The 12,846-nt window shown below is 44.9% G+C and overlaps 1 protein-coding gene across 1 annotated transcript in view; it reads left to right on the forward strand.

The window, feature by feature from the left end:
- The first annotated feature begins 9,466 nt into the window (after nt 1-9,466).
- Nucleotides 9,467-12,846, forward strand: part of UBE2N (ubiquitin-conjugating enzyme E2N) — a 43,232-nt gene continuing 39,852 nt past the window's right edge. Inside the window, exon 1 of the mRNA XM_010839700.1 lies at nt 9,467-9,592. Coding sequence (XP_010838002.1) covers nt 9,563-9,592 — 30 coding nt within the window. The 5' untranslated portion in view covers nt 9,467-9,562. The remainder of the gene's footprint in view (nt 9,593-12,846) is intronic.

Genomic DNA, 12,846 nt, shown 5'->3' on the forward strand with positions numbered 1-12,846 from the left:
TGGAAGACTGCACTTCCAGACCTCACCCTCACAATCAGCCTAGAAGACATCTCAAATTGCTTGTGTAGGTTACCCCAAGGTACTTGGGGGTTACTTGTTTCCTTCAGTTTTTGAGTGACTTTTAGCTCCTCAGAGAATTTGGAACGAAGTGTAGAAACGACATAAATCAAACACACCTATGGACTTCCCTGGTGGTACCATGGATAGGAAGCTGCCTGCCAATGCAGGGGACAAGGGTTCGATCCCTGGTCCGGGAGGATCCCACATGCCACTGAGCAACTAAACCCGAGCACCACAGGGTCTGAGCTTGCATGCCCTAGAGCCTGTGTTCCACAAGAGGAGTCATTGCAATGAGAAGCCTGTGCACCACAACGGAAAGGAGTACCCGCTCATTGCATCTAGAAAAAGCCCATGAAACGAAGACCTAGCACAACCAAAAATAAATAATTAAATGAATGAATCAAACCCACCGTGTAGTTTATTTTCCAGTTAGGGTTGAGAACATAATACATTCACAAACAAGTATCTTCTGTGTTTATATTGAAGTATTTAGAATATATAAGAGAATTTGGACTATTAAATTTGCTTTGTGGCCTGATAAATTAGCTTTGATTCTAATTTTTAAAAACTTTTTATTACAGAAAATTTCAAACACATACAAAATTAGAAATAGAAGTATAACAAACCACCACACACCCCTCATTTGGCTTCAACAGTTATCAGCTCATGGGCAATTTTGTTTCATCTATGCTCCCACCATGTACTTTTCCCTACATTATTTTGAAGCAAATCTCAAGTAGCCTATTATTTCATCTATAAATATCTCAGTGCATCTGTTTACTAAGTCACTTCAGCTGTGTCCCACTCTTTGTGACCCTATGGACTGTAGCCTGCCAGGCTCCTCTGTCCATGAGATTCTCCAGGCAAGAACACTGGAGTGGATTGCCATGCCCTCCTCCAGGGGATCTTCCCTACCTCCAGGGATCGAACCCACATCTCTTCTGTCTCCTGCATTGGCAGGTGGGTTCAACATGCAACTTTCCAAATGGTTCATGAATGTCATATTTTCTATTGAGTTTGCTTGTTTGATCAGATCCAAATTAGATCCACACTTTTCAATTGCTTAATATCAGGTTTTAAGTCCCTTGCATTTAAGAGTTCCTTCCCCATTTGTCTTTCTCTTTTTTCCTTGCACTTCTCTGGTAAAGAAACAAAGTGTTTGTCTGGTAGAGATTCCCACAATCTGGGTTTTGGTGAGTACATCTTGGAGCAAACTTTAACATGTTTCCAAGTCTCTTGTGTTTTCTGTAAATTGTGATTCCAATTTGAACTTTTCATTAGGTGACTGATCTAGGCTTATGATTCTATGTTGAAAAGTGTGAAATAATTATATTGTTTGGAAGCAGTGTTAGAATACTTAATAGATGATTCACTGTATTTAAATTGTTTTTAATTTATAAGAATTATTTAGATGTTTGGGAATGTTTACCTATCCGAAAATTGAAGGGCTGCACAAGAAAATTGAGTATGTTAAATTTACAGGTGCAACTTAAAAGTTCAAATGTAGGTATTTAATTTTCTTTTATGGAAAGTTTCCTTAAAAGAGTTTTATTTTAGTTGCTAGTCTAATAAGCAGAATAATATTTGTAAATTGAACTTAAGGAAAAACTAGACTTTACTCTCATTTCAGTAAACTGAATGTTAATTAAAACAATGCTACTTAAACTAATCTATGGATAATCTCCTTGTGCAGTAAAGCTACCTCAAAAACACCAAAAATGCTCTTATTGGTATAAAGATGTTTTTGTCCTCTACTTTCCAAAATTATACTCAAACAACAAAACAGAGGTGAATGGCAAGAGATGCAAGAATGGCACCTGATTGAGCAGACCAAGTCTCAAACAATTGGTGTCACCACCTATTCAGGAAGAGGGGGTGAGGAAAGGGCTGAACGCTGATAATATTTGAAAGTCAGTATAAGGTGCAATTAGATCCAAGTCTCCCATACACATCAGCCCACCCTGGTCAGAAATGGGCATCTGAATCTGAGAAGCTCTGGACTCAGGAGCACCACACGCGGAGGAGGGCATGGGAGAAGCGCCCAACAAGAAACTGGTGAGTGAGTGCCCAGGTTCCCGTCCTTGTGCAGCTCCGGAATGTCAGCACCCTTTGTATTTTGAGCCTGGTCTGCAGCCTTCCCTGTGACCGTATGAACCACCAGATGTCCTCCCAATAAATTCCTTATCTGTTAGTTGGAGTCAGTTTCTATGCCTGCACCCAGAAACCCTGGGCATGTGGGATCTTAGTGCCCCAACCAGGGATTGAACACGCACCATCTCAGTGGAAGCACAGAGGCTTAACCACTGGCCCGCCAGGCAAGTCCTCTATCTTGCTCATAAAAAAAAAAAAAACAACAAAAAACAGTTCCTAGGGTGGACCTAATACGTCGTAATAGGTAGAGAATGAAGGAAAGCAGGAAGAGGTGATACGTGCTGCTAGACACATAGCAAGTAAGAACATGGGTGGGTAAAAAGGCAACATGACATCAGTGACAAGGCAACAAGGTGTGAAAATGATAGAGAGAACACAGGTATGATGGATCACGGGATTTTCAGAGCGATGATGAGATCGTCCCGACTGTGGGCTGAGGTTGCCTTTGGGAAGCCGAGATAGAAAGCAAGCAGGAGGTTAAGAAAATGTCAGTTGGTTTTGTGATTAGAAGGTAACAGGAGTAAGTTTTCTAATTGGTGAATTTAAAATAAAGAACTGGGTCCTCTCAGCTGTCTCTTTCCCGCTTCTCTTTCTCTACCTCCCTCCTTTTCCCCTCTGGTTTTCCTTTCTCCTTCTCTCTTTCTTCCTCCTTTCTTTCTCTTCTTCCTTTCTTTCCCCCCAGCCTGTCTTCTGTTCTTATGCCTGCCCATCTCCTCTGCCTTGGTTTAAGGGGCCTGCAGTTGCCTGACGGTACTAAACAATTGGGTGGCTACGCCCGCAAGTGGGAAGCAGGTTGGGGAACTATTAATAAGCTCAAAGTACTGCAGACTTAGAGTTGTTTTCTTCCATTAACTTTACTAGTAATGAAGGCAATGTTTTGGTCTCCATCTCTTTCAACGGGTTATAATTTCAGGAACCTAAGTTAGGTTTTATTTATTGGCTTCCTCAAAACCCAACAATCTGGAATACTGAACACCTGGACCACCTTAAAACCCCAACAATCTGGAATATCTAACACTTGAACCAAGTGACTTAGAACAGATAAGAGGAAAGATATGGGTATTGGACCAAAAGGAATTAGAAAAACAGAAGTATAAATCAAGGTTGGTCTTATAACTGTTTTGCTTTCTGGAGCAGATCAGATAATACTGGACAGCTTTGGACCTCTCAGTGGTATCCAGGGAGCTTGTTAAAATCACAGGCGCCTGTGACTTGCACTCAAGATCTTGGGCGGGGCTCCTGCACCTGTGTGTTTCACCAGCCCCTGAGGTGATTAGCACTCCAAAGTTTGAAAACCTCTGCTTCAGAGTATATTACAACCCAAATTATTGTACTGGAAAGCAAAACAAAGTTTTCAAAACACTTCTAATCATGCTGGAAGCAGGCCAGCAGTTTTCTGCAGAAAGAGAGAGACACGAGTGAGAAGCATTTGAGACGTCAGTAGGACTGGAGAGAGATCAGTGATGGGTGGAGGAAGAAAGGTGATGGGAGTGTTCTGACGAGAAGCCTGGGCAGGGCACACCGGGGGAGAAGATGTGGGGAAAGAGCTTAGGCTGGGTAGGCTGAGTAAGCGGTCACAGGTGGAGTCATCTCGGGCAACTATTCTCTGGGGAACCTGGAAGAGTGACGCACGGAGGCCCGGGGAAAAGCCTTGCTCTCAGAGCTGTTCCAGTCAGGCTTCTGGCCAACCCTCGAGTCACCATCCTCTGGAATCTTGTTTCCACTGGGAACTGGCCCAAAGAGAGGAATACCCTCCTTCATCCAGAATTAACGAGGGGCTAATGTCTCCAGGGGTGCATGCACTTAAAGCTTCCTGTGGGTAAGATGGCATTCAAAAATGCTTGGTAAAGCATCAGGTGGTGAAAAAAGGCCAGTCTTATTACCCTGATCCTCTTAGGTCTCATCTTTCCAGAGTCTTTCCACCTTGAGATAGTGCTCCTATGACCCTGGGTGACCTCACTGGGTTCCTTCTCACAGGCTGGCATTGTGTGGGCTAACACTTTGTAAGTGCTCAGCTATTTATGTTGAAGTCACAAATATGAACTGGCAGGGTTTTTTTTTTTTTTCTTTTCTAAAATCAGTGTGTAGCCATTTCTTCCTCCCCCACCCACTTCCTCCCCGAGTCAGTGTTCACGAACCCTTTTCTCACAGATACTTCTGTCTTGATCGCCCACGAAACAGTTTTCTTATTTGTTAAGAAACAAAAAGTGTATTGCCAACAAATACTTCTGCATGAAGACTATTGCTCATAATGGAAACAGGACCTCTGTTAAAGGTGACCGATCTATCATTTTCCAAACTGATCTACTCTGTCTTTAAAAAGCATGAGACAGTTTGTGAAAGAAAAAACAAAACAAAACAACTCTGTTGTCCTCCAGGAAGTCAACTTGAAAAGTTTAGGGATGAACATCAATATCCTGTGTTTTCTGTAAGCAATCACTTATGGATGAGGAATTTAGGCAGCCGTTCTCAAACAGGTGCTTATCTTCAACCTGAACTCATGGATTAATTTCCTTGACCAGTTCTTTTTGGGAGGTCTGATGCAGATCTAGCCCTGAGCTAGGTCCCAGGGATCCAGAGATGCCCAAGATAGAGAAGATCCATGACTCTGAGGAGCTCAGGTATAAATGTCCTAAGACATTACCTGCAGGGTAGATAGTACATATGTTTCTGCTATTATGGCAACCCACTTCAGTATTCTTGCCTGGAAAATTCCGTGGACAGAGGAACCTGGTGAGCTACATGGGTCACAAAGAGTCAGACACGACTGACTTAGCAGGCTGCAGTGAACGTCTGAAATATCGGTGGGAGGGGTGGGGAAGGAACAGGAAGCACTAAAATAGTATTTTGAGGAGTAAGAATTTCAGTAGAACAGGAGTCCTCTAAATTCTCCAACACAGCATTCTTAGGCCCTCTTCCCTGTATTATAGTGGAAAGGCCCTTGGAGTTTGAGTTCTGAAAGGAGCAGAGCCTGGGGGAAAAAATATATATATATATATACAAAAAAAAAAAAAAAACCTGGACAAGAAGAAGGTCTGATGAAGAGCCAAAAAAAGACTAACTAGCTAAGAGTTCTGCCTAGCACTGTTCACTTTAGTGAGGCTATTTGGTTGTTCTTATTTATTCAATACAATGGACTGGCAGTTTTTGAATTTTGAGTACATGATATCATTCTTTCTCTTTCTTTTTTTAAAATTAGTTTTCCTTTTTTTTTCTTTAGTTGTATATCATTCTTTTTTATGTATATATTTATTTGGCTATATCAGGTCTTAGCTGCAGCACGAAAGATATTTGTTGCACCATGTGGGATATTTCGCTGCGGCACACAGCTAGTCTCTCTAGTTGTGGCTCAGGGGCTCACTAGTTGTGGCGCATGGGCTTAGTTGCTCCTTGGCATGTAGGACTTAGTTCTGCAAGCAGGAATAGAACCTGTGTCCCCTGCATTGCAAGGCAGCTTCTCAACCACTGAACCACCTGGGAAGTCCCTGTGATATCATTCTTGGACAGCATGTAAAGAACTTTGAACACCTTTTAGATGCTTGAAATTAGTGAATTGGATTATTTTATGTTTGGAATAGGTAACACATTCAAAATCCAAAGGTTCAGTTTAGTTCAGTTCAGTCGCTCAGTCCTGTCCAACTCTTTGCGACCTCGTGGAATACAGCATGCCAGGCTTCCCTGTCTATCATAGAATAAAAGTCTGTTTTACTATTGTTCTCCGGCTGTTTTGCAGATAACCTTATTTTATTTTTTCTGTATTTTATGGCTATAGTAAGATTCTTAACCAGCTTTCTAAGCTGAGAATAAACACTGCATCTCAGCCCTGTGGCAACCTGTCCTTCTAAAATATATCCTGTTCTACAGGACTTACATAAACCAGAAGTTTGGAGTTTATTTTCCAGATGAGTATAGTGTGAGCTGTTCTCAAAGGGGAAAAAAAAGGGTAAAGACATTTATATACATATATATATATATATATATATATATGCATACATGCTAAGAAGCTTCAGTCGTGTCCAACTCTTTGTGACCCTGTGGACTGTAGCCCACCAGGCTCCTCTGTACATGGGATTCTCCAGGCAAGAATACTGGAGTGGGTTGCCATTTGCCATGCCCTCTCCAGGGAATCCTTCAGACCCAGGAATTGTCTCCTGTGTCTCTTGCATTGCAGGCAGATTCTTTGCTGCTGAGCCACTGGGGTATTATATTTTATATATATAATATTTATCTAAGAGAATTTCATGCCATCAAACCTATCTTGGCCAAACAAGCTATACTGACAAGTTTTAAAAGAACTGGTTTCCTGGGCTACCCTGGTGGTCCAGTGGTTAGGAATCTGGACATGGGTTTGATCCCTGGTTTGAGAACTAAGATCCCACGTGCTGCTGGGCAACTAAGTCGGTGCATCACAAATACTGAGCCTGTGTCTAGAACCTGTGTCAAAGCAACAAGAGAAGCCATGGCAATAAGAAGCCCAAGCAACGCAACTAGAGAAAGGCTGCACGCAGCAGTGAAGACCCAGCACAGCCAAAAATACAAAAGAGCTAGTTGCTTAAAGTGCTTTACAAAAAAACCTGCTTTCCTATAGAAAACTATACACGGTCCTCATCAAGACTACAAAAATAATAGCCCTATATGTTATGAAGTGTTCTAAGTACTTAATATGTATATTTGTATATCACTGAACTTTCACAATAAGCACATGAAGTACACCTTCTAGGTGAAGCAAAGATCAGACAAGCAAATTGTTTTCAAATCTAGGTGGGGCTTCAGTGCCCTCACTCTTAATCTCCACGACTCTCATTATCCATTCTGATACAGAATAGTCAAAAGAAGTCACTGGCAACATTTTGCTGTTTATTCAAAATCTTTCATTCTCAAATTTTAGGATCTATCAACATTACCCACGATGTTTACATGCAGAGTTCCAGGCCTCAGCACTGACCTAGAAAATTAGCATCTCTGGCAAAGGGCTCCCGGAATGCTATTTTAACCAGCGTTGTGGATGATTCTAAGGCAGGTGGCTTGTAAACACGTTGTGACAAATATACCTGTGGCAGTTTGTGTTTCTCAAAGTTGGTCACAGTCGTATTTTCTATCATATGTATACCCTGCTAGTTTCTAGAATATGCCGTTCTTCTTTGAAGAGAGGGGGACCATGTCCCCTAGCTTTCAAACTGGGTGGGTTTTTATGACGAGAAGTCAATGAGTAGATTATGGCGGGAGTGATGCTACCTGATTTCCAAGGCTAGGTCAAAAAAAAAGGCGATTCAGCTTCCACTTTTGCCTGCTAGAACACTCGTTCTTGGAACCCAGCCACCAGGCAGTGAGGAAGCCCAGGTTTTTCCAGGGAGAGGCCCATTTGGAGCAGGACTAACAGCTCGTACCAACTTGCCTGCTGTGTGAGCCACCCTGGAAGTGCTTCTGGTTCAGTCAAGCTACCCAAGCTGACACAGCATGTAGAGAGATGTGCCTTCCCTGCCAAGCCCTGCCCAAATTGCAGATTCAAGAACTAAATAAATGATTATTGTCCTTTTCAGCACTAAATTGAAGCTGATTTTTTATGCACTAGATAACTGGACTAGAACCCTTCTAATCCCATATTCACTCTGCCTTTCTTCCTATCAAGGTGGGTTCCTGGACCTCTCTGAAATATTCTGCCAGTATCTCTGTCCAGTGTCATTTACTTTCCCAAATTCTTCTAATGACAGAACTACTCATTTCAGAGTTCTAGATATTCAAAGTTCTCATTACTGCCTTTGAGGCTTGGTTTCTCATCTAAAAAACAACAGTAATAAGACAGCCTACCTTATACACTTTATCATTAAATGAGATAGTCCATGTAATCATTCAGCATCACGCTAATGACATTTTCTCTTGTTATTCTTACTAGGTTTCTTGCATTTATATTCTCTATTCTTTAATGCACTGATTTTTTTTTTCCTTACAGCTCAATGCAGTTCGCAGGCTTTCTAGGCCTGGCATGCTCCCCTGACCAAGTCAGATTCTTCTTCATCCTTAAGGATGCCACTTCTCCTTTGAGGAGCCTTCTCTGACTTCTCAAGCAATTAACGTCTCTCTGTGTTCAAATAACATCTTGAAGGAACCTCTACTATGTCCTTAACGCACTGAATTGTAATTGTTGACTTGTCTCTATTCTCCACTGTACTCTTCAGTTCTTGGGAGGCAGGGTCAGCCTCTTTGTATCCTCATCCACTAACACAGCACCGGACACTTTTTAAGTTACCGTCTACTGTCTGTGCTACTGGGCGAGGAAATTCCGTAGCTAAGTAGTTAAGGGGTCCATGTTTTGGCAGATCTGCCTCGGAACGAAACTTCCCACACAACCTGGGGAAAAGGGAATGTCTCTGAGCCTCATTTGTAAAGTGGAGGAAGCACCTTAAGGTTGCTATGATGAAAAAGTAAAATAATACCGCATAAAGTCCATCACATAGCAAGCAATCAATCATCAGGGTGTTACGAAATGGTTCCCCAACAATCCGATTTTCGGGTACCCTCACTTTAATCCTTTAGCACCCCAGCACTCTAAGGGTAATCCTTCTTTTAGGGATTACTCTCTAATCCTCCACTCCTAGGTCATTCCTCCAGCGATTCAATCGGCAAGTCAACTGCTAGGGCCAGGCATTCAGAAACCATTCTTATTCCCCTCCCCCAACTCTCTCCAAATCCTTTTCTTTTAGCTTTCCTAGGACTAAGGGGTGTACCGAAAAGCCTCGACTTATGCAAAATTTAGGCACCAAAATTCTGGCTAGAGTTTCACTGGAAAACTTTAGAGACCCTACTTGGGAGTTTCGGTGTTTCGCTTCCCTTTGAGGAAGGAGCCCGCGATCAATTTGACCTGTCTTTTGCCCACCGCCAGCCCAGACCGCGCGCAATGCAGTAACGTTGAAAGAGCCAACGAACGGATGAATGGGCTACGTCGGTGGCCAGGCCTCTGTTACGTCGCCCAGTGGCGCGGGCCTGGCCGCGGATAAGAGGCCTGCGGGGCGCGGACCACTCAGTGCCACCAGCGAGCGGCAGGATCGGCCACGAGCGCCGGAGCTCCGCGCCGCCCCGTGCCGCCTCCCCCAAGTCCCTGCCCCGCCGCGGCGCGTCACTTCCGCCACCCCGAGGCCGGGGTTGGGGCGGGGAACGCGGGGGAGGGGGCCAGGTCTGAGGGAAGCCCGCCCGCGCCCGAGCAGGAACTACATTTCCCGAGGGGCCTTGGCGGCGGCGGCAGCGGAGGCGGGCGCGGCAACGTCCCCCGGAAGTGGAGCCTGGGACTTCCACTCGTGCGTGAGGCGAGCGGAGCCGGAGACGAGACCAGAGGCCGAACTCGGGATCTGACAAGATGGCCGGGCTGCCCCGCAGGATTATCAAGGTAACCGCCTGGGCCTCCCGCCTCTGTTCTTGCCCTGTCGGCGTACTGGGCGGCTCGGCCCCTCGCTTTCTCCGGCCCGCGGCCCGCGGCAGGGGGCCCCAGGCAGCGCGGAGAGGGTTTGGGATGCGGCGGCGAGGGAAGTCGGGTGCTGGGGAGGGGGCGCCGGGGAGACTTCCGGCCGCAGTGGGGTAGCCGGGTGGCGGCGATCGGGGGCCCCCAGGAGGCTCCCCCGCGAGCGGGGAAGGCCTGGCCCGCGCCTGGGCGGAGGGTGGGGCTGCGGTGTTGCGGGACTCTGGTTTTGGGCGCGGGCCTCCGCGGCCTCTCGGACCACCCCAGAATAGAGGCCGCGGGCGCGCGGGAATCGCGGCGGGGCCCGGACTCCGGGCAGGGGTTGTGGCCCGACGCGGTCACTCGGCCTCGGAGCCCAGTCTCGGCCGGGGCGGGAGTGCAGGGGTGCGGTAGTCGCAGGTTCAGAATGAATGAACCGGGAGGGTGAGGCCGGGCGGGGCCCTGTGCCTCAGGAGGCGGCTCCGGGAGGGCCGCGAGTCCTGCAGCGCCCGGCACATGCTCGCCCCTTGCTGCTGGGGTCCAGGGACGTGGGGGCTCCGCGCCCCACCGCCCTCGCTTCCGCGATCTCCTTTGCTTTAAATGCGTTTCCGTTCGTTATCTCAGCGAAGTGATTTTACTCTGCTTGGCAAACTCTTCGAGAGCTGTTTCTGTTTGGAGGAAATAGTTTTAACGCGAGACCGGGCGGGAATTGGGGGAGAGAGGTATGGGGGACCTTGTGAAATTTTGGCCTCTGGATTTCCTGCACTTTTTAAAAATCGTTTTTTGGTTTCTTATGAATATATACTTTGACAAGTACGAATAGAACCGTAGAAAATTCATCTTGGTTTTGTAAGTTCTTTACAGAAACATCAAATGCTCAGATGTGAAATGTTCCTTGAAGTCCACGAAGACAAAACCTTGAGAATTTTTGGTCATTTTTAATGAAGGAAATTAGTTGAACCTCTGTGTTGCTCACTATGCGAGTTCAAGTGCCTAAATTGCAAAAGCATTTGCTGGCTATAACCTGGTGAACGTGTATTTAACTTGTCGTTAAAGTTTGGGGGAAGATGCAAGCTAAGTGAAGTGATAGGCCTGTTGAAGGATGATGTATTTGTGTAGTGTTCCTGCAGTTGCAGTGAAATATATCTGAGATGGGGTGTCTCTGACCTAAAGGTTCTTGATTTAGAGAAATACGACGTGTTTTGTAAGGTAGAAAGTCTTACTAGAAAGTACAGAAGTAGGACAGATTGTCATTGTGCTCTGGAGTCTGAATGATACGACCCTTCATAGTGTTGCATAAAACAAACCTTCATTTGTTGTATTAAGGATTTGTCTTCGACTCTGTCCAAGGCAGTTTAATGGCTGTGTGCTTTGGAGGGTACTTACGATGTGGTTTTATATGTAATATAATCGCATGGCCGCAATGGTCATGTTTATGGAGGCTCCAGTTGAATATGAGGGATGGAGGATAGGGTTATACACTAAATATCCTTGGAGTTTTATTTACTGTTATTCAGGTTATCGACTAGGTACACAGTGCACATTGACATTCAAGATAACTCTCAAAAATACATAATGAACTAAATACTTTACATATATTTTTCCATTTTTGCTTAAGGTTGGATATATTCTGCAATAATATGAAAGCCTTGGATGGGAAAAATAAATTCTGTGGGACTTTGTATATGAACTTACAGATAGGACTTGAAGCAATAAGTTGAAGGCTTGGTGATAACATCTCTAGTGAAAGTTTACTTGGTTTGGATTTTATCTTGCAAGAGGTGGTTTTACTTCAATGCCATTTATAGCAAAAGGAACTGTTTTCTCCTGTTTCTAGGATGGATTGAACCATGCTTATATTATGTAGGCTTTTATTTTTTATATCAGAATTAAGAAGTTTGCCTGTTTTCTGTCAACTACAATACAGGGTTCTATGTGGAATATAATGGTGGTGGCAGTGGGGTAGCACTGCTGTCCTGAATGATGGGAACATAGTGTCTCTCATTGGCCAGTGTGATGCTTTCTGCCTCAAAAAGGGCATTATTTACATTTGCAAAAGACTTCAACCACTTGGTACCTGCAGAAATCTTGTGAAGTGAACGATACTGTTTTAGGGCCTAGAAACCCATTCAAAGGACTTTTCCTAGGGCTTTTCAAGGCTGGCAGAGGAGGCAGAACTTGGATCTTGACCCAGTGTGACCTTCCCCTGCCTCTTGTTATTGTGAAATGACATAATACACGTAAAAGTACCTTAACAACTGTAACTATACACATAAAGATGATTTTTTAAATTACTCTTCACCCAGTTGCTATTACAGTTAAATTCCCATTTCTTATCCAGCAGCAAATTCTGTAGGCTCTATTTTTCAAATCTCAGATAGTAAAGAGTCTATCTGCAATGTGGGAGACCTGGGTTTGATCCTTGGGTTGGGAAGATCCGCTGGAGAAGGAAATGGCAACCCACTCCAGTATTCTTGCCTGGAAAACCCCATGGATGGAGAAGCCTGGTGGGCTACAGTCCATGGGATTGCAAAGAGTTGGACATGACTGAGTGACTAACACACACACACACACCCACACCCACACCCACTCCTGAATCAGATATGTTTTCCTCTCTCTGAAACCACTATTCAGTTCCATCATTTGTTGCCTGGCCTACTGTATTGATCTTTTAAACAGCAGCTAGTGTTACTTTTAAAAATATAAATCTAGTCATTCTCCCACTCAGAACTCCGCAGAGGTTTTTCATTGTGTTTCCTCCTAGCTACAAGGCTCTCCATGCATCTGGGATCTACCTCCCTCTGAGACCATGTCCTGCATTTCTCTCCTTGGGTCACCCCATTGCAGCCATCCTGCTGCTTTGCTGTACCCTGAACAGTAAGAGGCTCTGCATGTTCAGTCACAGGGCTTTCCTTCTGTTTATCCCATTGCTTACTTTGCCGTATTACTCGGTTCTCGACTTACATGTCCTGTCCTCAGAGAGGTGTACCTAAACTGTCCTAAAACTGGGTCCTCCCTCCTCCCCCGTGCTGCTGCTGCTGCTAAGTCGCTTCAGTCGTGTCGAACTCTGTGTGACCCCATAGATGGAAGCCCACCAGGCTCCCCTGTCCCTGGGATTTTCCAGGCAAGAACACTGGAGTGGGTTGCCATTTCCTTCTCCAATGCATGAAAGTGGAAAGTGAAAGTAAAGTCGCTCAGTTGTGTCC

The sequence above is a fragment of the Bison bison genome, unplaced genomic scaffold, assembly GCF_000754665.1.
Source record: "Bison bison bison isolate TAMUID 2011002044 unplaced genomic scaffold, Bison_UMD1.0 scf7180017864133, whole genome shotgun sequence".
Classification (NCBI taxonomy): Eukaryota; Metazoa; Chordata; class Mammalia; order Artiodactyla; family Bovidae; genus Bison; species Bison bison.